General features: G+C 37.5%; 12 protein-coding genes and 1 non-coding gene across 13 annotated transcripts; 6 read left to right on the forward strand and 7 right to left on the reverse strand.

The window, feature by feature from the left end:
- Positions 1-264: 264 nt before the first annotated feature.
- Positions 265-672, reverse strand: BRETT_001367 (uncharacterized protein; the record flags this gene model as incomplete). The annotated part of the gene is made up of 1 exon (XM_041279921.1): positions 265-672. One exon carries the CDS (start codon positions 670-672, stop codon positions 265-267), a length of 408 nt encoding a protein of 135 aa, XP_041138135.1.
- Positions 673-1,077: 405 nt separating this feature from the next.
- BRETT_001368 (uncharacterized protein) lies at positions 1,078-2,394 on the reverse strand (the record flags this gene model as incomplete). The annotated part of the gene is made up of 1 exon (XM_041279922.1): positions 1,078-2,394. The coding sequence occupies one exon, from the start codon at positions 2,392-2,394 to the stop codon at positions 1,078-1,080; it is 1,317 nt and encodes a 438-aa protein (XP_041138136.1).
- Positions 2,395-2,892: 498 nt separating this feature from the next.
- On the forward strand, positions 2,893-3,219 carry BRETT_001369 (uncharacterized protein; the record flags this gene model as incomplete). Its single annotated transcript, XM_041279923.1, has 1 exon — positions 2,893-3,219. The coding sequence occupies one exon, from the start codon at positions 2,893-2,895 to the stop codon at positions 3,217-3,219; it is 327 nt and encodes a 108-aa protein (XP_041138137.1).
- A 3,637-nt stretch (positions 3,220-6,856) lies between these two features.
- On the forward strand, positions 6,857-7,177 carry BRETT_001370 (uncharacterized protein; the record flags this gene model as incomplete). The annotated part of the gene is made up of 1 exon (XM_041279924.1): positions 6,857-7,177. The coding sequence occupies one exon, from the start codon at positions 6,857-6,859 to the stop codon at positions 7,175-7,177; it is 321 nt and encodes a 106-aa protein (XP_041138138.1).
- A 119-nt stretch (positions 7,178-7,296) lies between these two features.
- Positions 7,297-8,880, reverse strand: BRETT_001371 (uncharacterized protein; the record flags this gene model as incomplete). Its single annotated transcript, XM_041279925.1, has 1 exon — positions 7,297-8,880. The coding sequence occupies one exon, from the start codon at positions 8,878-8,880 to the stop codon at positions 7,297-7,299; it is 1,584 nt and encodes a 527-aa protein (XP_041138139.1).
- A 416-nt stretch (positions 8,881-9,296) lies between these two features.
- THR4 (threonine synthase) lies at positions 9,297-10,847 on the reverse strand (the record flags this gene model as incomplete). Its single annotated transcript, XM_041279926.1, has 1 exon — positions 9,297-10,847. One exon carries the CDS (start codon positions 10,845-10,847, stop codon positions 9,297-9,299), a length of 1,551 nt encoding a protein of 516 aa, XP_041138140.1.
- Positions 10,848-11,013: 166 nt separating this feature from the next.
- Positions 11,014-11,085, reverse strand: BRETT_001373. The gene has a single exon. It is a non-coding gene; the product is annotated as a tRNA-Gln (tRNA).
- A 2,842-nt stretch (positions 11,086-13,927) lies between these two features.
- Positions 13,928-15,538, forward strand: BRETT_001374 (uncharacterized protein; the record flags this gene model as incomplete). The annotated part of the gene is made up of 1 exon (XM_041279927.1): positions 13,928-15,538. One exon carries the CDS (start codon positions 13,928-13,930, stop codon positions 15,536-15,538), a length of 1,611 nt encoding a protein of 536 aa, XP_041138141.1.
- A 372-nt stretch (positions 15,539-15,910) lies between these two features.
- BRETT_001375 (uncharacterized protein) lies at positions 15,911-17,086 on the forward strand (the record flags this gene model as incomplete). Its single annotated transcript, XM_041279928.1, has 1 exon — positions 15,911-17,086. The coding sequence occupies one exon, from the start codon at positions 15,911-15,913 to the stop codon at positions 17,084-17,086; it is 1,176 nt and encodes a 391-aa protein (XP_041138142.1).
- A 282-nt stretch (positions 17,087-17,368) lies between these two features.
- On the forward strand, positions 17,369-18,652 carry BRETT_001376 (uncharacterized protein; the record flags this gene model as incomplete). Its single annotated transcript, XM_041279929.1, has 1 exon — positions 17,369-18,652. The coding sequence occupies one exon, from the start codon at positions 17,369-17,371 to the stop codon at positions 18,650-18,652; it is 1,284 nt and encodes a 427-aa protein (XP_041138143.1).
- A 942-nt stretch (positions 18,653-19,594) lies between these two features.
- Positions 19,595-21,805, forward strand: BRETT_001377 (uncharacterized protein; the record flags this gene model as incomplete). The annotated part of the gene is made up of 1 exon (XM_041279930.1): positions 19,595-21,805. One exon carries the CDS (start codon positions 19,595-19,597, stop codon positions 21,803-21,805), a length of 2,211 nt encoding a protein of 736 aa, XP_041138144.1.
- Positions 21,806-21,964: 159 nt separating this feature from the next.
- TRP2 (anthranilate synthase component 1) lies at positions 21,965-23,943 on the reverse strand (the record flags this gene model as incomplete). Its single annotated transcript, XM_041279931.1, has 2 exons — positions 21,965-23,493; positions 23,895-23,943. The coding sequence occupies 2 exons, from the start codon at positions 23,941-23,943 to the stop codon at positions 21,965-21,967; spliced, it is 1,578 nt and encodes a 525-aa protein (XP_041138145.1).
- Positions 23,944-24,010: 67 nt separating this feature from the next.
- BRETT_001379 (uncharacterized protein) lies at positions 24,011-25,132 on the reverse strand (the record flags this gene model as incomplete). The annotated part of the gene is made up of 1 exon (XM_041279932.1): positions 24,011-25,132. The coding sequence occupies one exon, from the start codon at positions 25,130-25,132 to the stop codon at positions 24,011-24,013; it is 1,122 nt and encodes a 373-aa protein (XP_041138146.1).
- Positions 25,133-25,481: the final 349 nt, after the last annotated feature.

Here is a 25,481-nt window from a genome sequence, read left to right on the forward strand (position 1 = left end):
GTCAATAACTGATGGATATCTCAGTAATTTACTAGAGACACCCAGATCAAAAAAAATTAAACGGATATATGTATATGTTTCTTTGTTACACGGATTGTAAATATCGACAGATTAAAGTTTACTACAGCCTGTAAGGAAAGAATGCATCGCAACTCCATTAAGTTTATATAAAAGAGCAGTTTGCCAACTGAAAAGCCTCAACTACCGGGTGAATGCCATTTGTTGGTCCAATATATACATGGTGTGCCACCAAAAAGCAAGAAACTAATGACTTTTGTTGATATCACCAACATCCAAACGTGAACCTTTGATGTAATAATGCTTGGCCCTTGGTCTATATTTGATTGGTCTCCGAACTATATCAACACGAAGAATATTAGGATGGAATAATGGGACTGATATATCCACACCGACACCACCCACTTTGTTTCTAATAAGAATATTTGATGATATTCCCTGCCTCTTTATAGCCAATATCTGACCTGTAATTGGCTTCTGGTCCTTATAAATAATTGTCACTATGTCGTCTGCCCTTAGTCTAGATGAATTTTCTGCACTTAATAAGTTTCTTTTCGATCCATTAGGGTCCAGCCTTTGATATTGTGCGTTTTTTACATATGACATAAGCTTTTCCCCGGATCTTTTTGGTGGAAGTTGTTCGAAAACTATCATTTTGTGGCCTGGAAAGTGCGCTTGGTTAGTATAGTAATCAATCATATTTGATACTTGCAGAAGTTTACTTACTGCGAACATTCCTGCTGGTGGAAAAAGACCGCAAAAGCAGCCTTCTAGTTTGTGATGAAAAGCTACAAAGCATTGCTTTCTATTTCTAGTCTTTGTTTATGATTCGTTCTATAAAATATCACAAGTAAGGATCACATTCATGTCTTCTAAAATAAAGTTAAGCTTTACGTTAAAAAAAAGTGACGAGAGAAAATTGGAGGATCGCGAGATAATTAAATATAGACGCGACAATCGACTTCGGTATGGAATAATAGCTACGGTACCAACTTCGCAATATTTAATGTATTATACACAGCATATATAAACAAAGAGAAAGCTCGTGTGAGCAATAACTCACTCCAAATCATCCGGAATCACAATATTATAACCCTTCTCGCCATTCTCCTCTAAAACTTTCCGACTCACTTTCCAGACATGAACAATATTATCATCAGAGCAACTTGCTATACACCAAGGAATTTCGTTACTAAATTGGAAATCGTTCACACCTCCTGTATGTCCACCATGCATCATAATAAGTTCTGGAACACCATCTTCAGCTTCATCTGGTTGTTGTTCTTCGCCAATCTTGTTGATATCCCAAAGAATTATTCTTCTGTCAGTAGATGAAGAAGCAATAACATTTTCATGGAATGGGTCCCACTCGACGTTTGTTATGGGCTTTTGATGACCCATCATTACGTGTAACTGCCTACTTGTATTCCGAAGATCGTATAGGTAAACATTTGAATCCTCGCCTCCAAGCGCAAAAAGATAATTTGAGAACTTAGAGAAGCAAAGGGTATTGAATGACGTTTGCTCATTTAAACGAGAAAGAATTGCTGGCTTCTGTTCCCTCTTATCCATATATGCAAATATATGATCATCGGAGACGGAACCAAATGTGTTACCAGAGAAATTGTGCCACCTCACATCGTTCACTATATCATTGTGATAGCTGAAGACTTTAGTTGGTCTTATTTCAATTTCGGTCTCGTTTGGTGTTTTTTCTGGCTTTTCATAATTCCATAGTGCTATCGTATGATCATCACTGGAAGTAAGCAGTTCACCCTTAACTTTCGGATTCCAGCAAAGTCCAAATCCGTTCTCCTTGTGATGAACGAGCTTTGTGTTTGATTCAAGACCCATCTTTTCATCCATGGAGTAAACAAAGCAGCTTCCTTCACCATTTATCGTAGCAATACAACGCGGATCCTGTGGCATATATCTGACTCTATTTATTTCACTCTCTTGAACGTACTTTTTTGAAATCTTCAAACGCGAATTAACCGTTTGCATCTCTTCAGGGCTCATCTTCTTCCCATCTGGGAATATGCTTTTAGGCAATTGCATCGACGAAAGTTTCAAATAATCAGTATCCTCACCCGATGTGTGAGTTGTTAACAGGAGATTCCTCGTCGTGCCATACTTTGTGTCTTTCATTTTATTAACAAATGTTCCCGATGGTAACCATTGAATTGATAATGAGGGCCAGGTTAACGCTGTTTCACTGATAAAATCATACATGTACCGGCAATTCTTCCTCCAGAGTTTATACTCCTCCACAATCTTCAGTTCCTCTTCCTTCTTTTTATCCTCCTCTGTAAGTCTTGCCTCAACCTTAGGAGAGGTACCCTCTTTTTTAATTTCTTTGACTTGTTCGTCACTCATAATACAGAAAAAGCAACTTAAAAGATATATGTCTTTTTAAAGTTCTATGGGGAATAAGCAACGTACTCTCCCTGTATTTAAAAATTGCAGTATTAATAGGAAGCTCAAATTGGGCACATAAAAATTGAGTTTATCCGCATAGCGCGTTATAACACTAGGCATGATTTGTTAGAAACTGTTGTTACTACTAAACTAATTCAGAACACGTGGAATCTAATATTAGAAGTATGGTTATGCCCAATAGTATTTATTGTATTGTGAGAAAGAAAGGAAGAAAAAGTTTTATTAGAATATAATCTGATGTGGTTATAAAGTGAGGGTTTAGCTCTCTAATTTATGTTTATTAATATATATGATGAAGAAACAAGAGGTCTTAGAAAGAAGACTAACGGAACAGAAACTTTATATTTTTTTGTTCTTAATTGCTTACGTAATCAACCAGATTTGAGTTTCTCGGAACAACAGATTTCAAGTCTTTATCCAACAGAACGAAGTTTAATGATGACTACTCAAATCAAAACTATACCTACCGCTGAAAGATGCGAAGAACTAATCAGGATGCTTGAATTTGAAGATGATAATCTAAACAAAATATTTTCAAAAGATAGAGTTGGTGAGAACAAAAAGAATTCATTATTCTTTATTCCAGAATTTAAAATATGGTTTTGTGATATGATTAGAAGTCATAAAGGTTGTACTACGAAGCAAGTTGATGCTGTTAAGGAATTATTAGAAATGAGAAATATGGCTCATGTTCCAAGCTGTCCAATATCAAGTTCATTAGAAAAAGCTGCAACTATATTTTTGATGAGAAAATTATGCTAAAACTCAAGAAAGCCAAAGGTTGGATGGTTATTCAAGGAATGAATCAGTGGATGAATCAAGTGACAAGCATTGACTACCTTACCTATGAAGATGAAGCAAAACAGGAATGCACTAAAGTTATGAGAACATCGATTGCATCAATTGCTGAAACAATGATGGAATATTTTCCTCACCCCTATAGTGAAGCAGGATTATTGGTTAGTACCGCTAGAAAAATGGGTTCAAAATTTAAAGCTATTTTTGTTGATAACTTTGAAAGAATGCACGGAATCAAAGCAGGAAAATGGTTTGAAGATATTGAAAGCATTAGGGTTGCATATGACTTTGCGGAATTAAAATGTACTGAAGAACCAAATACGGAATCAACCGAAACGATCTTTAATTCTGTTCATCAAGGCAAAAACAATCATAAAAGAAATTTAAGTGATATGGAAGAGACTAATACTGAATTAAAGAGATTTAAATGCTATTTCTGTCATAAACCAGGACACAAAAAGTATGAATGCAAGTTATACCAAAAATGGAAAGCAATGCAACATATGCAAGAAAGCAATAAGTGGGCACAGTCAAGTTCGGTTGAAGAAACACATAATGCTGAAATTGATGAATCAAATTCAAAAATTCCAGATGGAGCCTTTATTCTAGACTCAGGAGCATCCTGTCACTCAGTCATTAGCCTTAACTTATTAGTTGAGTCTAGACCTGGTAACAAAAGGATTAATACAGCAAATGGGGGATTAAACTCTACAGTAATTGGTACCGCTAAATGTGGAAATTTGATCTTGAAAGATGCAATGTACTTAAGGCAAGGTACTCATAATTTAGTATTACTATCGAAATTATTAGACAATGGTTATACAGCTGAATTCAATCCAGAAAAGGCATATATCAGGGCAGCTGAAGGAGATGTTGTGGCGGAAGCACATCGAATCAATAATGTTTATATTTTAACTAATCCAGAACGGGAAATTATATGCCAAAGTACGATTGATGAGAAGGATAAGGAATTTATTGAGAAATGTCATATTGAATATGGACATGCGTCAACAAATAAGTTAGTGAAGATTTTAAATCAAATTGCAGAGAATAAATTTAAGGAAAAAGAAATTAGTAAGATAATTAATCAATGTGAAGTTTGCAAAAGCCAAGTTATGTTGACTCATGGAAAGCAAAGTATTGAAATTGTTAGCAAACCAGGTGAAATCCTATGTGCAGATGTCATTGGTCCGTATGCGATGAAATATGGTTTGATAGTTACAGATAAATGAATTTCCCTTCAAGAATACTACCGGAATAACATCAAACATAAATAAGAATTTAACACAAAATGAAACTATGCACAACGACAATATAGAAAAGAAGTTAACAATTAATAAAAAGGATTACGATTCAATATTGTCAAATAACAGAATAGCTCATAATGATGAAGCTGTGATTCAAAAAGGAAGGAGTTATGCAGAAGAAGTTGCAAGACTTGCATTATCTTTGGATCACAGTTCACGAATCTTAATGAATTCTGGTAAATCAGAGGTTGTAAATCTATTAGTTACAGCAGATAAGTATAAGCTACCAATGTCATATAAAGAGGCTATGAACACTAATGAAGCAACGAAATGGAAAGAAGCATGTCAAAGTGAATTGGACTTGTTAAAAACAATAAGGTTTATTGTGAAGTGCTTGGAAATAAAATTCCAAAATTGTCAAAAGTTCTCATGAGTGGATGGGTTTTCACTGTTAAGAAAGAGCAAAATGGAGAAAGATTTAAAGCAAGACTTGTTGCCGAAGGTTTTACACAAACACATGGAATTGATTTGGCAGACACATTTGCACCAGTTATGAAAATGGATAGTTTTAGATTTGTTGTTGCAGTATGCAGCAGTTCATAAATGGAAATTAAGACAGTTGGATGCAAAGAATGCATTTTTAAATGGAGGAATTGATTATGATGTGTATATGAAGCCTCCGGATGGAGTACAGGCTAAACCGGGACATGTATGGAAATTGCTTAAAGGTGTATATGGTCTTAAGCAAGCACCCAAATTATGGTATGAAACAATAAGACAGGTATTACAGAGCAGCAATTACAAAAACTCATTTAAGGATAGCTGCATATTCTATAAACGAAATTGCATGCTAGTAGTGTATGTGGATGATATTTTGATTGCAGGTGCAACAATTGTTGAAATAGAAGAAGCAACAAAATGTTTATCCAGGAGTTTTTGTATGAAAGATCTAGGTACACCAAATGTCTTTCTTGGTATGACGCTAGAGATAACTCAAGACTTCATAAAGTTAACTTCGAAAGACACGATAGAGAGAATGGTTAGTAATTTGAATATCGAACTTCCTGAAAAGGAATTAGAAACACCATTCCCAAGGTGCTGGGATCTTTCTGCGGAAAAATCCAGAATACTATCGTTCGAAGAGAAGGATGAGTATAAGACTATGATTGGAATGCTGCTCTATGTCAGTAATACTGTCAGATTTGATATTGGGTTTCATGTATCTCGGTTAGCTTCATATACAAACAGTCCAAAGGAAATACATTATAGGGCTGCAAAGAGAGTTTTACAGTATTTAGGTCAAACAAAACAGAAAGGAATTAAACTGATGAGTGATGGAAGGACTGTGGTAAAATGTAAGGAATTTCAGTTCTTGGACTCGACCAAAAATATACTCATTCATCAGTATAATTCAGAAACGAGAAATAAGTTGACAATATTTAGTGATGCTGATTGGGGTAATTCAGAAAATAGAAGATCTCAGTCTGGTGGACTCATAACATTTTGTGGAAATATAATTTCTTGGTTATCCAAGAAACAGTCGTCAGTTGCACTTTCTACTGCCGAAAGTGAACTAATGGCTATTAGAGAAATCTCTAAATCAGGTTTATATTTCTATCAGTTGCTTAATGAGATTGGGATTAAAGTCACACATGTAAATCTATGTGGAGATAATAAATCTGCATTGACACTGAGCATGCATAATACTCAGAACAATAAAACTAGACATATCGATATTAGCTACTTCTTTATCAGAGAATTAGTTGAAGCAAGATTGTTTAGACTTTGGTATATTCAATCAGAATTGAATCCTGCAGATTTACTGACTGAGAATCTTAATCGAACAGCATTCAGTAATAAACTGAAAATGATGTTATGTTGATCCAAGGAAATTAGTTTAGGAAGGAGTGTTGTTACTACTAAACTAATTCAGAACACGTGGAATCTAATATTAGAAGTATGGTTATGCCCAATAGTATTTATTGTATTGTGAGAAAGAAAGGAAGAAAAAGTTTTATTAGAATATAATCTGATGTGGTTATAAAGTGAGGGTTTAGCTCTCTAATTTATGTTTATTAATATATATGATGAAGAAACAAGAGGTCTTAGAAAGAAGACTAACGGAACAGAAACTTTATATTTTTTTGTTCTTAATTGCTTACGTAATCAACCAGATTTGAGTTTCTCGGAACAACAGAAACGGGTAAAGCTTGAACCGAACTACATGATTTTTTTCGCTTTCAACCGCGTCCTTTTTTTTTTCAACTGAAATTTGCAGTGAATAAGATGGGCACCGTATTATATCCAAAGGTTAAATTATTACAGAGTTATTTTAATAAAGGTGAATATACGCAATGGACTGTGATGCTGAATATAGACAGATAGTTCGTGAATACTCTAAGCCTTCGGGTAAGTTTTTTGAGGCCTTACAGCTAGTTTCTAGCCAAAGCGGCCAACATCAACTTACCCTTACATTATTGGACAATAACGAATTAATGAATCTCAAAGTGAACGTTCAAGTGTGTGAAAGTGGATGGTTTAATGCCTCTTCCGAGATAGCAATAGATTTCTTCCCAACTTTTGAGGCGCTTGCTTGCCAAATTAGCCCTAAATTTAAAAAAGCCTGGTGGGAAGCTTTGGATGCTGCAGTCAAACAGCAGATAGCCCACTTCTAAGTTCTATGGACTAAATACAAATATTTGCTACTAGGAAATTAAGCATTTACTAAAAAGAAAGATACATTACAATAAGTATACAAATGAAAACTAAATAGAAAGGAAAAATAGTAAGTAGTTCATATTCTTCCACCATTCAAAAGAATGTTTATATGCTGCTTCAAGAACTCGTCTGTGTAGAAATCAGATCTTCTAACTATCTCTTCGTCAACCATACCGTTTGCCCCAAAAGAGACCGAGTCACTAGACAAAATCTTCAAGTATTCCTCATTACGCTTCAAAATTTTCTTCAAAAATCTAACGGGATCCTCACTCAGCTTTTTGTAGAAGTCGTACTTCATTTTCGAGTAATTTAGCGCTTGAATGTTTAATCTTAAACCTTCATTGAGACTAGCCATCTCTTCAAGTGTTTTCTTGTTCATGACATGTTCTGATAAAAGCTTGTTGATCGATGCAAGGATACTTGCTCCCGGTTTGATTTTTGGATCAGTCAGCCTGGTGTTCACTTTTAGATCAATTACAACGTCACCCAAAGTCGTGTTGCGAAGAGTGTTAATACTGTATTGAAGTCTGATCGGCTTTATTGGCTTCAAAAGTTTTGTGCTGAGCAGTTCCATCATCCTAGATAATGTCAATCTGTTCTGTCCAAATATACTGTAAAGCAAATCATCTGCCTTGATTGTCACAACTTTATTCTGAGAAGATGTGTCCGCATCATCGCCATTTGGGGCTCTCTGTTGTTGTTGTGAAGGTTGTGTCTTTTGTGAGTTCTCCACCTCAAACAAATTGTTCACTTTGGCATAATTAAAGAGCCTATGTACACATTCAGTTTGGGTTATTTCACTCGATCCCAAAAGTTCCACAAGTTGCTCGTTCATAACTTGCAATCTAATTGGGTACATTTTTGGCTGGATCACAATGTTTGCAACTATCTCCCTCTCAGATGGATCAATGCTGTCACCGTCTGGAACTTCACTTTGTGGAATTGATACTCCTCCCCTGCAAATATCCAGTCCATCAAATTGCTTTTTTACTCTCTCCACTTCCGGAATAGCTGGGTCATCGTGCCATTCAATAATTCTCGCATCAGTTCCTTTATTTCCACCAGATGGAACTGCTTTAATGGACAAATCCTTGTCATTTCCATCTTTTGCCCGTAATTCGACACTTATAGAAGATAAGAATGTACTGAATTTCTTGCGTTTGAGTGAAGAAGCTGGCTCTTTCTCGTTTAGTAATCTTCCTTCAATACGAAGCGTCCAACTTGGATCCTTTGTGCTCTTTTCTACACTCTCACCTTCTGCCAATGATTTTGTTTGCTCTTTCTGTTGCACCATTTGCCATGGCTGGTTTTTTGATGTGTTGTAGATAAAGATTCTCAAAATATCGGTATCCTTTGTGTCCTCCTGTGTGAAACCACCAGCTATTGACTGTTGGTAATCCTGAATATCCAACAACTTTTTATTTATCATGAGATCCAACTTTCTCTCTTTACTCTTTAACTTATCAAAAAGCTTAATCTTCTCTGGAAATTTCTTCTCCAGAGATCTAGATAGTGTGATATCTGTTGGCTTTAAGTGAACCGATGCCACAACTCTGTTTTGTGCCCTCGATATTGCCTGATTTTGGGATGTGACATTTCGCCCAGCACCACCATGTGCAATGTGCTCTGCCACTCTTTTTGGTTTATATCTTGATGTCATAGCGCTTGTTTGTGTTTTAAATATGTGTCTGTTAAATGCTTTTGTGGTGTTGATATCAGGGTAAAAAAGTAAAGGAAGAAAATTAAATGTAGGATGGAGAAACAAAAATTTAGAGATTCATCAATTACGCGACCCAAGAAAAAAAAGAGCACCGAAAAAGCGAAAAAAATACATCCTCGTATTTCGAGCCCCGCTCAACTACTGCTTTCGCACGTTTGGGTAGGGATTAAACGCTACATGATATTTATGTATTTCAAGGGAGAAATGAGAACTGGCTAGATAATATGCATAAGCTAAATATTTTTATCTATTGCACATCATCGATTTACAAAAGTATCATGGTGTTACGTCAAAAATTAACTTTATTCAGTGTGTACCTAATCTAAAGTACACACACAATGTAGAAAAACCATCACTTAATTCTCTTTTGAAAGCTCCTCTTCTATTGCACCCTCGACGACCTTCAAAGAAACTGCATCAATATGCTTGATCTTTTTAGGCAATGAGGCCAATTTGTGCAATTCTTCAGGAAGAACATCTTTCTCAAAGGAGTAACCCTTAATGTCACCAAGAGCCTTGTTCACAACATCAGAAAACTTGGCTGGATGAGCTGTTGAAAGTGAAACGTACTTGTATGGCGAACTTTTTTCGCCATCTGCTGCAAGAGTTCTTTCTGCAACTGTAATACCAACAGCCGAGTGTGGGTCCAGAATATATCTGTTTGATGTTTCCAAATAGGTCGATCTTATGGTCTTGACGGTCTCCTCGTCTGTAACCGATCCCGAAGAAAGGAATGATTTGGCCAATTTCAAGGTCTCTGGTGAAACCTTAAACACACCATCCTTGGAAAGCTGGTCCATAAACTCTTTAACCTTGTTTCCAGTTTTAAGATCATCCTTGTCGGCACTTGAAGCTCTGACCATGTACCATAGGAATCTTTCGAAGTTGGAAGAAACGCAAATATCCATGGCTGGAGAATATGTAGCTCTAACTGGAGCCTTATCGTAAGTACCCGTGTGAAGGAATCTGTTAAGAATGTCATTCTCGTTGGTAGCGACAACTAGATTCTCGATTGGAAGACCCATGTTCTTAGCGTAGAAGCCAGCAAGAATATCACCAAAGTTTCCACTTGGAACAACAAATTTCACTTTGAGGTTCTTTCTCTCAGCATCAGAAAGACTTCTATAGAGCTGGAAGTAGCCATGGAAGTAATAAGTGATCTGGGCAAGAATTCTAGCCCAGTTAATCGAATTCACTGCTCCAACATGATACTTGTCATTAAATGCTTTATCGCTGAACACACTCTTGACAAGAGCCTGGCAGTCATCAAAGGTTCCCTTAACAGATAGAGTATGAATATTAGCATCCTGAACCGTTGTCATCTGCTGTTCCTGAAGAGGCGAAACACGACCTGTCGGATATAAGATGAAGACAGACACATCTTTTTTGTTACGGAGACCATAGATAGCTGCACCACCAGTATCTCCAGAAGTTGCACCAACCACAGTTATGTGATCACGCTTAGAACCGGATGGTAGTCCTTTGTTCTTCTTCTGCAAAAAGTACTCGAACAAGTTACCCAAAAATTGCAAAGCAACATCCTTGAATGCATATGTAGGACCATGGAAAAGCTCAAGCAAGTAAAGATTAGGCTTCGAGTCGATTCTAACAAGTGGAGTGATCTTCTCCGAGCGGAATTTCGAATAAGACTTCTTGATCAACTCAGTCAAGTCTTTATCGTCAATTTCCTTATCACTCACATACAATCTCATAATCTTGAAGGCAAGCTCCTGAAAACTCAATTTCGACCATTCTTCCAAAAAGTTGGCTGGAACTTTTGGAATTTGTGATGGAATAAACAATCCACCATCTTCGGCTAATCCTCTAATAACCGCTGACTCGAATGATCTCGACTCCGAGCTGCTCGAACGAGTAGATCTGTACGACTGTGATAATGGACTACTCATTATAATTTGCGTGGTAATATTTGGCACTCTTTTACTTTCCAATAAGATCGAAGTTGTCAGCTGGTTGTTAATGTATCTTGTATGATGCTGAACATTTCTCCTGAACCGGAGCACTGAAAAAAAAAAAAAAAAGACTCATCGCAAGAAAAATTAATTTCAAAAAATAAGGTCCCACCCGGATTCGAACCGGGGTTTCCAGAATCAGGATCTAAAGTGATAACCACTACACTATGGGACCTTGTACAATTTTTAAAATGATGTAGACCTATTTATGTTGATTCTAAATTGGCATTGCTTTGTCTAATTTTTAAATATTTGATTTATTGTTGTATTTTATGATTTGTCGGAGTTAAGAGAGACCTTATGAGTTACTCCTGGGCTTCAGCTATCAAACTCCTTCTGTAATAGAACTAATAATGTCAGAGTATATAAATCCCGTGTGACATTTGTATCTGCTTAATTGCTCACATATCTCTGTGCCGTAGCACTACCGAGCGCGCAGATGCCCAAGGTTATGAACGAGATTGGTCATATAGTTCGGATATAGAAAAGACTTCTGTTGCATAGAATGACCCCCATAACAAAATAGGGTCCTTACGAACACGTTTGTAATCCAGCGAGAACCCGAAGGTTACTCTTGGTTTCAGCTGAAGGATCACTTCAAGATGGATTTCCTTATATGAATATGTATTGCAAATTACACAATAAAGTCGTCGTCCCTTCTAAGAGACACATAGTATATAAGGAAAAAGTAGTACATACATATAAGAGATATTTTTCCGCAGAAGTGGAATAGGTCATTCTCAGCCGAAAGTAGATTAGGGAGAAATTTATTTCACAGGAAAAATTTCCCCGCAAATTATTTCTTATATCTGTCTGAACATTAACTTGATTCACATATTATAAATCAAATACCAGTTGAACCTTTATGCGTTATTAACATATAAAACATTATTATAACTCATAGGTTCCGACAAATAAGAACCTAGCAGTCGGGGAGATTCAGACAATTGTAAGGTCGGTTACCTAAGTGGGTGGATATAAATGTACCAAGTGGTCTATGTGATAATGTTAATGCCTTTCACATTCTAACAATTGTGTATGTGTCACCATAGAAGAAAATGAATTTACTTCCTTTACTCTGTCACCATCAAGTGGAGTCGAACTAGTTGTATTGCAAAATAGGCTATCGGGTCTCGTCCCTTCGTAGAAGAAACAAGTTATATAAAAAGAGGTAAAGTAAAGTAAAAATAAAAAGGAAAATAAAGTGAGGTAATCATACATAATATAAAAAAAGATTTAATTCTCAGAAACAGAATTATGATCGCGCATAATTAATTTTCTGTTGATTCCCTAACATAGTGCATTTTATTCAGGATTGTCTCTATTAGATATTATTCTAAATCTTCGTTACTTCAGAATAAGTTCAGATCTCAAAACAAATAAATCTAATGACATATAATAATAGATTGCCTAATACTAGGTAATATTCTCATCTGTTCGACAATATAGTCCATGATTTTCTTTTAAGATTCTATAGCACGTAGAGTGTGACAATTACGGGGGGAGAGGTCAACCAAAGTACGCAATTGAATCACTTTTGAAACAGACTTGCTTCAATAACTCCGATTACACATAAAACATTACTTAATTACTTGAAATTATATTGTATTAACCAGCTATCAAGCCATGTTATAATAATTGAGAAAATGTGTTTAACTTGTTAAGGGAACAGACACAATCTGCTATTTATAACATTAATACGATTAAAATAAAGAAAGACGGGTGACATCATTCAAGCGACCAATTACAGTATGATTTGAATCAAAAAGAAATTATGCAATCATAGATTAATAATCCAACAGCATGGTTTCTGGGATTTGAGCCACTTTACATTTTTCTGCTGACATACTTGATAAATTGAGCTGGCCACCGGTGACCAGCGTGGTAAAGAATGCTTTGAATGATATAATAAACCAAGTTCTACTTCGATATCTGTGTTATTAATCAAATTGCACCAAAACTATGAAATATTCAAAAAGATACAATCAAATACCTTTGGCTTAATTGAAAATTTATGGATAGTACATTCCAAAGTGCTTGTCCTTATTCCTTCAACTAAATTTTATAATAAAAGCCCATTTACAACTCATTGAAATACTTTTTATAAGAATCTTATTTATACAAAAAATCTGGCGTTACAATTTAAACCAATTGAAAAAGACTAATCAGATTTTTAAATTGATACGAATAGTTGATAAATTACAGATGATTGTTCAGATTTATCTTTTTGCTGTGAAACCCCTTAAGAAAAACTTTAAAAAGGATTTTTACAAATATTTATAGACGAACGTAGCAAAAGAACGTCAACAAGACGAAAAGCACGTACATAGCTCTGAAGATTGGAAATAGTACTATCAAAAGTTTGTTTATTAAATCGATAGAGAAGAGAACAATGTATATGATCATATTTACATAACGTACACGCAGCCTAAAAAATTTAAGCGCCAAAAATACACAATCGGGAACCCACCACCCAATGTTTTTTTGGGAACAAAAAAGTTGTATAAACTCGGGATAATCAGTTAGACCTTAATAATATCAAGTTCAAGACAATTTCAAGAAAACATGATAGAGAAATGAGTTCACGTGCATAATAAGCAGTCAATCTCCACTTATTTCCTCCAGTGTCCCAGCTTTGCATGTGCTTAATTTCAAGATCGTGCGCGATTGCACATGTATTTAAATTAATTTTGGCGTGCACGTAACAGGAAACTACATGTTATTTTTTTTTAGTCCCTACCCAACAGGCTAGTTTTAAACTCCTCAAAAAATACCTAGAGTGTCAACTAACAATGGGAGACATGAAGATGAACATTGTATATTTTTCAGGGGTCACTATACAATATATATAAAGGCTCAACATCCTAAACGAAATTCACTGAACCCAACATGTAGTTGTTTTCCTGGGGGATCGCACCCCATCTGAAAGGACCCTTTAAATTTTTCGAATATTACCTTGACATATATACATTTTGCTATCTTAAAACAGTTGGAGTACAAGGTATATTTAACTAATTATGGGTGAAAGTAACGAAGCGAACAATCAGGAGGTTATTGGAAAAAGATCATCATTCAGCGAGAAATGTGTGGCGGAGTCTGATATTGAAGCTCGTGGGGATAATTCTTCCAGCGAAGATGAAACTCTAATCGATATGGTGGAGGTTGAAAATGACGATCCAGCTCTTTCAAAGAAAATACATCTTATTAATAATGCAATTGATGAAATTGGATTCACATGGTGGCACGTGAAACTCTTTTGCATTGCTGGTTTTGGATATTCAGCTGATTCGCAGATGTCCATGATTCAATCTTCCGTTCACAAATACGTTGATTTACAAATGAAAGGAGGCGGCTATCCGGTTGCAACACAAATCGGATATGCCGCAATGATCAGTGGTGTTCTGATTTTCGGATTTGGTGCCGACTTGATTGGAAGGAAACTGTGTTTCAACACCTCACTTCTAATGACTGCTATATTCGGATTTTTCACTGGTGGAACAAGTAGTTATGCGATGTATGTTATCTTTTACTTTTTGTCATTGTTAGGTGCGATGGGAAATCTTGGAACGGATGTTTCCGTTTTCTTGGAGTATTTACCAAGCAAATACCAATACTTGAACACATCAATGGCTCTTTGGTGGGGAATTGGTCAGACAATAGTCTCATTACTTTCATGGGCATTCATGCCAAATTATTCCTGCAAAGATGAAGACAATTGTATGTCCGCTGTCAATCGTGGATGGAGGTATTCATGGTATGTGAATTCTGCAATTGTCTTAGTTGGAGCACTTCTTCGTTTGTTCGTTCTTAAACTTCAGGAAACTCCTAAGTTTTTGGTGTCTAATGGAAGGGACGAGGAGGCATATAATGTACTTATGAGCTATGCTAGAAAGTACAACAGAAAGTGCACCCTCACATTGGAGGACTTGCAAAAGTGCGGTGAAATACGCCAGGACTATTACAGCACCAAGAAAGATGGATATTCATTAAAAAAGCTTTTGACAACCACTAAGATTAATATCAAATTACTTTTCAAATCAAAAAAGGTCACAAAATCAACCATTCTTTTACTGCTTTCTTGGACCTTAATTGGAATTTCTTATTCAACATTTTACAATTTCCTATACATTTACATTTCTGAGCACGGGTCATCAAGTGAGCTGAACTCTACTTACATTACCTACAGAAATGGAACAATTGAAAATGCCGTTGGAATATTTGGCCCTATATTGGCGGGAAGGATGATTAGAATTAGGCATGTTGGAAGAAAGGGAACAATGATATTTGGCGCAATCGCCTCAATGGCTGTGCTATTTGGATATACAACATGTCGAACAGCGGCAGCAGATGCTGGATTTGGTTCCGCTACATACTTTTTCATTAACATCTACTATTCGTGCTTATATGCTTACACACCAGAAGTCTTCCCAACAAAATGTCGTACAACCGGAGTGGCTTTGTGTATGATTTGTGTCAGAGTGGCAGGAGCATTTTCTCCAGTTATATACTGGTTTGGATCTGAGTCTGGTTCATCCGTTCCAATTTGGGTTTGTGGTGCATTAATTGGAGCATTGGCAATTGTGAGCGCCATTATGCCATTCGAGCCATCAAAGCAGAGATGCGTTTGAAAAAAATAGATACTGATATGTATAAGGTATAATATATAAAGTAATTCAGCTTTTTCGTGTTCAGAGTTACGGCTGGAAAAAAATACCTAACGGACGATGATGATTCAATGTGATTCACTTGCTTGTCGCTTTTTTTTTTTTTTTCGTTTTATTATTGTTAGATCGCGTCTCTCTGGTTAAGGCCGCAGGTATTTATATACTGAACTGCGCGATCAAGAAGCTTCTACAATTTGACATTTCGCATAAGTACGAGCAGCTAAATATCATCTGAACATATATGTAATACAATTTAGTTGTGTATGAGTGATCCGGGCTTTTTGGGGAATACTTACAATGCTTCTTTTTTACTACGCATTAATCGTATTATCAGCGATGAGTGCTGTGCTCACATTATTCAGCTGCCAGATAACGAGAGTTTTAGATAACAGATACAAAATTACCGGAAAAGAGATCCTTCGGATAATATTCAACATAAATGAGGTAATAAAAGCAAAGTTCTGGCGTGCAATTCATTGGATTATCTCATCAAAGTATAGAGGCTTTTTTGGTGGCCGTGTTGACTGCATGATAGTTTACCCAATGAAGGAAGCTAGTGCAGGAGTAAAAGTTACCAAGTGGATCATGAAAGAGTACGGGTTAAGAGGAGATAGACTGTATCTTTTAGGGTACTACAATAAAGAGCAGGATTGCTATGAAATAAATTTGTTGAACAAGAAACCAAAGATGGCGCTTCTTAGAGTTGAATACGATGAGCAACATGACAAATTTATATATTCATGGCCTGACAAGAAAGAGTCTTTCTCTTTACCAACAGAGGTCGATGAGGTATTTGTTAAAAAATGGAGCAGTACCGGATTAAAAGAGGTTACTATCAAGACGTATGCATCGTATACAAGAGGCATTTGCTTAGATAAATTTGTGATTCCGGAATCATTAAAGAAGGCGATGGGTTTACCGGAAAATACGCAACTCCTATGTTCAATAAAGGGAAAGCCATGCACAATCGGCGTTCCAAAGCATAGAAAGATAACCACAATTTTTCAAGCATACTATCCTCTTCTTATATGTTCAAATGAAAGTATGGAAACTTTGAGGAAAAGAAACTTAGATTCTTCTTACGATTTGAAGATGGCTGCTTTCAGGCCAAATTTAATTATTAAAGATGTTCCTTATCCGTTTTATGAGGACTACTATGAATATTTTGATCTGATTTCAAATACTGATCGCAACACTCGACACACATTTAAAGCTCCATTAAGATGTATTCGATGCTCTCTCCCAAATGTAGACTATGAAAAAGGAAGCATGAATGAAAATGGTGTTATGACGAAAACACTAGCCAAGTTCAGAAGGGTTGATGAAAATTATCCATATGAGACCTGCTTCGGGAAATATGCTGTTAGCCTGGATGATAATTTTACAATTGAAAAGGGTGACCATTTGGATGTTCTTTTGAAACAAGTGACCTATTGGAAGGAAAATCCATACAAAAAACAGGATCGAAAACAGGTCGAGAAATCATGGATTGAAGAAGAGGAACATCAATAGTGAGTGAGCTTGATATCCTTCCTACTGGGGACAATTTTCTAATTTATTTTATTTTCCTAATCCTAGCATAAGCGCCCAATCATAAATTTATTTTCGGTACTTATCTCTCTTAAATTATCGAATACAACATATCATGAATTTTATTTCCATAGTAAAATTTCTAGTTTCCAAATTCCAAAACAAAACTGCATTTCTAGAAGCGGCCAGCATTTTAAATGGCACAATTGAATTCCTTATTCGATTATTATCAATCTAGTTTAGAAAATCCGAACAACATATCTTATGACATTTCCTTATCAGTTTGTAAAGCTTGCAGATAAGGAAGAGCTTTTGACTGCCTATAAGGGCAAGAAGGTGGATGAATTGCCAACACCCGGCTTTGTCGTCAGTCTTCAGAAGGTAAAAGACAATTGTAGGAGCATGTTTCAGAGTGTGGCATCGCTTGGATTTGACTTTCGCCCTCATGTTAAGACGCACAAAACTATAGAAGCCACCCTCTTGGAGTTAGGCCAAGGAACCGAATTTCATACGGATAGAATTGTTGTTTCCACATTGATCGAGGCGTGGAATTTGCTTCCATTATGTAAGAAAGGACTCATAAATGACATTTTGTTCAGCATGCCTGTTGAGCAATCAAGATTGGGAGAGTTGGCCAAATTATCAGAATCAGTTAAGCATTTGCGAATCATGGTTGACAATTACGAGCAAATCGGATCTTTAGTAAAATACAACCGTGAGCACAAGCCTTTGAAAAAATGGTCTGTGTTTATTAAAATTAACATGGGATCAGACCGTGCTGGGTTTGTTCTAGAATCATCAGCGCTGAGGAAAACTATTGAGGCAATTACACACGGAAATGAATCTAATGATGTGGAATTATTCGGCTTTTACTGCCATGCCGGACACTCATACGGCTGTCATAGTGTTGAGGAAGCCAAGAATATTTTGATTGACGAAATCAATAGCGTCAATGCTGCATGCAAAATTGCTAAAAAAATCGACAGTTCAATTTCGGACGATCTTATACTTTCTATTGGTGCTACACCTACCGCCCATGTTATAGACTCATTTGATGAAAAATTGTTAGACGACAAACTACTTGGTAAGGTGGAACTGCATGCCGGAAATTATGCGTTTTGTGATCTACAACAGGTGGGTACCAATTGCTGTAGGTATGAAGATGTGGCATGCCGTGTTCTTGGCGAAGTTGTGTCTTCATACCCAGGAAGAGGTTCAGTAAAGCCGGGGGAAGGACTCGTGAATGTTGGAGTGCTAGGAATAGGACGCGAGACAGGTGCAGTTCCTGGTTTTGGCCATATTGGTTGTCCTGAAAAGTATAGAAATTGGATTCTTGGACGTATAAGTCAGGAACACGGCGTTCTAACCGTTTTAGATTGTGCAAAACAGACAGAACTAATTCCGATTGGAACGAGAGTCTTGATATATCCTCAGCACACATGCATCGCTGCCGCTTGCTATCCATGGTATTATGTTGTTGATGGAAATGGTGAAATAACAAACGAAAATCGTGTCATTGATATATGGGTTCCTACGAGAGGGTGGTAAAATATGACTTAGGCAAGTGTTGGTAGTACTGCCACACGGTGATTCATAAAGAAGAAATTAATGTGAATAGAGACAATACATTTTTTGAACTAAAAGTAGACGAATCCTATAAATAGTTGTAAAAAGAATGGCTCGTAACTTGATTTGTATAAGCGAATGCTAAAATGAAAAATGGGGAAAAAATGTCCCATAAACAGGCATCGGAATTTATCACACATCTTTCCGAAAATGCTGTCCCAACTAGGATATATCTGGGCTATCTTTTCATATTTAGTCATGCAACGAAAAGATCTGAACAAATTGCTTAAATTGAAGGATGTCACTCATAACTTTCACCAATAACTTGGCTAATAACATCCTTTTTGCTATTTTGAATACATACACTTTTCTTTTATTGAGTCATATCATCCGTTATATTGATACTAGAATGCTTACCCCAGGTTTGATGGTCTGAGACAGGTCGGAAAAAATAATAGAAAATATAAAATAGGAGATGGCTATCGCAATTGATTTATAAAAAAAATTCTTTTTCCCCTCTCTTATTGTTTCGCTTAAGGGGAGATTCCATATCTAACTTTTTTATTTCTTGCAATGCTTATATAAAGCTGGGCGATTTCCCAATGATTTGTAAGTTGAACGAAATCATATATCTTTTTTCATCTATAATATGTAAATATACTTTGTTTATCCGATCATCACACTTTAATTAGAGGAAAGGAACATTAAGCATATCTCTAAGTGCAATCAACATAATTCTTCAGTTATTCAACTTAGAGATCTAACTTTGGGTCGTCTTAAACATACATAATCAATCTTTGACATTTGGACCTGATTCATTAATAAAAATTCAGGATAGACATCTGTCGGAATATTAATTGAATATAAGCTTTTTACTGATGGCGATACCCCTCCTTATAGCTTGAATCCTATCAAAGTTATACCATGTCGCAATATTCAGAGGAAGATACCAATTCACTTTCATCAGCTTCACTTTCATCAGTGTCCCTTCAAAATGAAGTTAATCCGGTTACACAAGACACAAAGTCATCAGGGAAAAACCAAGCATTTTCAAAATATGAGCAGCGGACTCCAGTTTTGATTGCTGCCCAGAAGTCAGCAGGAGAAGGCCGTGATTTTCAGCAGGAAAGATCGAGAACAAGTATAGATTCTGAAAACTATCAACCAGATAATTATCTTGGTGATACTGACATAGAGAAAAACGGTGATGCTGGAATGTCCAAACCGGGTCTTCAGAAAACGTCCACACGTGCGTCTTTGATGAGGAAGATTACAAAAATTGAGCTTAACGAGTCGCAGATAGTGCCGAATGATGCAAGAAGGGGAATTCTCTGTCAATTTGAACTGATACCGGAGTATAAGGATGCAAGGGAGCTTCCCAGAAACTTGCGTGGCTTTTTCACTTTTATAATAGCATATATTGCCATGATTGGGCCTATGGGAACAAGTATCCTTTTCCCTGCCACTGATAATGCTGTGAATGATTTGAAAACTACGGTTTCCGTGTTTAACGTGGCTGTTGGTATATATTTGGTGACACTAGGTGTGATTCCAATGTGGTGGTCTAACTTTAGTGAAAGATGGGGCAGGAGATCTATTTACATCGTGAGCTTTATTTTGTATGTGGGATTTACCATCGGGTGTGCTCTCTCGAGAAATGTCGTTCAGCTTATCATATTCAGAATTTTTTCTGGAGGTTGTGCTGCTAGTGTTCAAGCAGTGGGTGCTGGAACAGTTACAGATATGTATACCATAACTGAGAGGGGAACGGCAATGGGTGTTTTTTATCTTGGTGTTTTAGCAGGTCCACTTCTTGCACCAATTGTAGGTGGTGCTATTACAAGTAATCCAAGCTTAGGATGGAGAGCAACACAATGGTTCCTTGTAATATTGGCAGTATGCGGAATTGTAATGGTTGTTCTGTTTCTACCAGAGACTCTACGAAGGCAAGAAAGCAGAGAGGCAATTCGGAAATTACTTCGAAAGAGAAGAGACCAGGTCACACCCGAATCAACTTTGGATGTGGAATCGAAGGCCGATATTGAAGGAAGAACAAAGAATAAGAAATTACAGCCAGCAACTAGATCACCAGCAAAACCTTTAAGGCGGCTGAACACTCGCCGAAGCTCATTTTCCTCAATATCGAAGGTGGATCTCGAAGATCCAGAGCAGGAAGACACACATCTTGATAGAATCATCTCAAGATTATCTGTTCAAGCTTCCGCGATAGTAAAAGACGAAGATGAGGATGAGGATGAATCTTTGCAGAACGACAGATTGCAAACAAGTGATGCTGCTGCACCATTAACGAGAGTCCGCACAACAGGAACGTTTAAACCGAAGAAAAATAAGGAGCGGAAGCTTGAAAAACAGATAACGACTCTTCAGGATGTTCAGAAAGGAGGATTCTGGAAGAAAACAGGCTACTATTTCAAGATTTACGGTTGGGGACCCTTGAAGGCATTTGTATTTTTGCGATATCCACCTGTTGCACTCACAATTGTTTATTCCGCACCATGCTTTGCCGCATTGTACGTTTTAAACATGTCTTTAACATACTGCTATTCAAGACCACCATACAATTTTGGGCCAATGCTTGTGGGTTTGGTCTATATTCCGAACTCCGTGACATACTTTATTGCCTCAGTGTGGGGAGGAAAGTTTAACGACTATTTATTGAAACGCAAGATCAAGAAATACGGCGTTGTTGCACCCGAGGCAAGATTTGGCATCAACGTTTTCACTGCAGCTGTCCTTCTTCCATTGTCTCTTCTTATAAGTGGCTGGTGTCTCGATAAACATGAGCATTGGGTTACACCCTTAATTGGAACAGCTCTTTTTGGGTTTGCGCAGATGATCGTTATTGGAATTACAATTACCTATTTGTCTGATTGCTTGCCTGGGAGAGGTGCAACTGGCGTTGCTATTAATAATTTCATTAGACAGTTAATGGCGGCTGGAGTTACATTTGCGACCGCACCATTAATCAAGGCTATAGGTGTTGGACCTCTTTTTTCGATCTGTGCAGGAATAACTGCAATTTTGATGGTGATCCTAGTGATTATTGTGAAAAGGGGTGATCATTGGAGAGAAACGTACGATTTGGAGAAATTATATGATATAGTAGACAGTTAATAATAACAATTACATTCCATCTATACAGTCAAGAGTTTGACAGGAGCAACTACACTATTTAGAATTCAGTGTAAACGTAAGCTGCGACTTAAAAGCAAAAAACAGCAATTGTATACATACTGCAAAAAGAAGACATGCAGAAGCGGAAAGTATAATTGATCAGTTTTCCTTCTCGTCATCACTCTCATTGCTGTTATTCTTCAATCTTCTTGTCCAGATGTTCTCAGCCTCAACGATGGTGCTATTATTGGCCATCATCTTGTTCATGGTCTCTATGTATTCGTCGTGAGGGTCTGAATCGTAAACTATACCACCTCCTGCTTGCAAATATGCAACACCATCTTTCACAACCATTGTTCTAAGTGCAATACAAGTATCCATAGATTTTCCATCATAAGACCAGTGACCCACAGCACCAGCATAAACACCTCTTTTCTCCTTCTCCAACTCACCGATAAGCTGCATAGCTCTCACCTTTGGAGCACCGGAAACAGTACCAGCTGGGAAAATTGATCTGAAGGCATCAAATCTTGTTTTTCCTGGACGCAAAGTACCACTAACTTCCGAAACCAAATGCATCACGTGGGAGAAACGCTCAATCGTGAGCAACTTATCCACGCTGGTTGTCTTTGGATCACAAACACGGTTCACATCGTTTCTGGCAAGATCAACCAACATCACGTGTTCTGCTCTATCCTTAAGTGATGACTTGAGCTGAGAAGCAAACTTGTCATCCTCCTCGGTTGTTTTTCCACGTGTAATAGTTCCAGCAATTGGTCTAGTGATCACTTTGTCGTTTATATCTGACTTCACCAACAACTCTGGCGAGGCACCAACAAGCTGGTAGTCGAGATAATCCATGTAGAACATGTACGGAGATGGATTAACGGTCCGCAAGTGTCTGTAGATGTTAAATGGGTGCAGAGATGTAGGTCTGGCAACTCTCTGGGATGGCACCGCCTGGATAATGTCACCCTTGATGATATGTGACCGGAGCTCTTTGACAAAGTGCTCATATCCATCCTCACCAATGTTAGATTTGAATGTGTTACCCTGCTTGATCGGAGGTTGTGGAGGGTAAGGAATTGGACTCTTATGGTCGATTAAAACAGACTCTATTCTTCTCAACTCCTTCTCAGCAAGGGCATATCTCTTCTGAAGAACTTCTTTTGAGTCCGAAATGTCCACGTGCACATTGTAGATGGCCTGGAATCTTTGAAAAACGTCGTCAAATGCAACAATTTCGTCAAAAAGCATCAGCGCTGCTTCTGGAAGTTTCAAGACATCTTTCAAAGGTCTCTTTGTCGTTGGCTCGAAGTACTTTATGCAATCATACGAAATATAACCAATGGCTCCACCACTAAGCTTTGGAATACCGGGAAGATCAGCCTGCCGAATATCTTTCAGCTCTTTTTCAAGAACAGTAAGAGGATCAACCTCTTTTCCTGCAAGTGGACCGGTCACAATGATTTTCCGGGGATTGACACCCATAAACGAGAATCTGTCAACTTGCTCGCTGTTTGTGGTACTTTCAAACAAGAAGGAAGGAGTTCTTTTCACCGTTTTGTCACCAGGTCTTGCCAATTTAAGGTAGGCCAAATGTGGAGATAGATATTCAGTGGAAAAATAACTGTACACCGGGTAGAGGTTAGGCACCTCATCCTTTTTGAACGAGGCTCTATCTGCCTCTATTTTCTCATAGAGCTTTTCAAATGAAGGTTGAATAGGATACTGGAGGGTGATACTGTTAGTATTTGTCTAAGTATCAACTATGACTCAAAATCATCTGCTCTGTTTCAGGGCCCGGATCTCAATGCTGGATAATCGAGAGGGCGTATTGAACACAGCCAAAGCAACAAATATACTTACACTCATGACTTGTCAAACTCCTGCAATTGAAAATCGGGAAAACACTCAAAAAAAGAAGAGAAAAGCAGATGATTACAGCATGTATAATGCAAATCCCAGAAGAAATTCCAGCTAAATGGAGCGAGGTTTCTTTAATTTTTCATCCATCCATCTTTTTTTTTTTTTTTTTACTTCTTCTTTCCCCATGTATGACTGAACTCGCAACAGCCAAAAGACGCACCGATCGACGCACAATTTTTGGTCGTTCTGACGTCAAAGATACTAGACATTACAGTTTCATGATTACATCACACTTTTATTTATACTAAAATTTGTTGCGTTGCACAACAAATCTACTTATTTGTGCCTTTGAACAACGACCGAGTTTGCAAGCCCTGATTCAGCAATGGTTTGATCCTTCATAGTATCAAGAAGCTTCATAGGGAAAGTTGTGGCAAGAGTCCAAGGTCTCGTATCTTCAGTTTTATCAGCGACAAAATCAAAAATTGCAGACACGGTATCGCTGGAATTGAATCCGTGCACAATTCTCTCTCCATGAGCAAGTCTGATCTGAATTCTAGCATCACCACTTCCTTCCTCCTCTTTCTTTTCTTCCTGCTTTTCCTCTTGCTCTTCCTCCTTCTCCTGCTGTTTTTCTTTTTGCGAATCCAGTCCTCCAACGACTATCGGCTCACCGGGAATAGGAGATCCAAGCCTTCTTCCCTCACCGATAAAACCGCCAGCCTTCCTCTTCGGTGGCTTGAATGATTCATCAAGCTTTTTCACCACCTGGACATCCACATCCTGAAACATTTGCACGTTTAAAAGTCCAAGAGGTGCTCTTCCCTGGTTTAATTCGTCTAAATACTGGCTGTTTGCAGGATCATCGTATCTGTAAAGCTTTCCTTCGTCCACCTGGAAGCCCTCCTTCCAAAATGTAATCTTTCTGGTAACCTTTTCAGGGATCTGGGGTCTGTTAACTGCATTGGGGTCTTCAATTTTGGAAGATTCAATTTTATCCTCGACGGATCCCAACTTGTAGCCCGCACCTTTGAATTTTGGTGCCTTAGGATGCTTTATCGGCTCTCTTGTGTCTGGTTGTCCAGCCTCCCGCTCAGCTTTCTTGAGTAAGTCCTCAACAAGATTCATAGGGCTTTTTTCCTTATCATCATTTCCCTGATTATCTGGATTCTCCACCTGCAATCCTGACTTCTCTCCTCCTGTAAAGAAGTTCTTCTCATCATCATCATCTTCCATAGGACGCTCCTCAGCATCCCTGATTTCAGCCATTGATCTGAATTTTCGATCTGACTTCTCTTTTGGCTCTGCTGCAGGTGTTGGTCTTCTTCCCTCAGTATCACGATAGTAATCATTTAATGCTTCAGCCATATCATTTCCATTTCTTGCAAGATACTGCTCCGCTATATCGTGCGATGCACTGGTAACATCTTCAAATTGCTTCAGCAAATCTTCCGACATTTCTTACCTTTTTGCTTTTGCCTTTTGTTTTGGATGCAGTGGTTGGAAACAGTGAGTGCTCAATTCGCCCTTAATTGAGTGCGATATCCAAATCTACGAAACGAAACTTGCCTGTGCAGAAAAGCGACTCTTTACTTAGCACCGGTAGTGGGAATTAGTTTGAAAAGGACAAGTATGCAATAAAACAGCATAAATGGTGATGGAGAGAGAAAAAAAAAGGCGACATATGAGACCTCCTAACACTTCGAGCAAACGGCTGTGCTAAGGTCTAAAAAGATGAGGATGAAAAAAAGAGAAGCGCTTAACGGCGAAACAAACAGTACATACACATAATTTACCTGTTATGACA

Source organism: Brettanomyces bruxellensis, chromosome 8 (genome assembly GCF_011074885.1).
Source record: "Brettanomyces bruxellensis chromosome 8, complete sequence".
Taxonomy (NCBI): domain Eukaryota; kingdom Fungi; phylum Ascomycota; class Pichiomycetes; order Pichiales; family Pichiaceae; genus Brettanomyces; species Brettanomyces bruxellensis.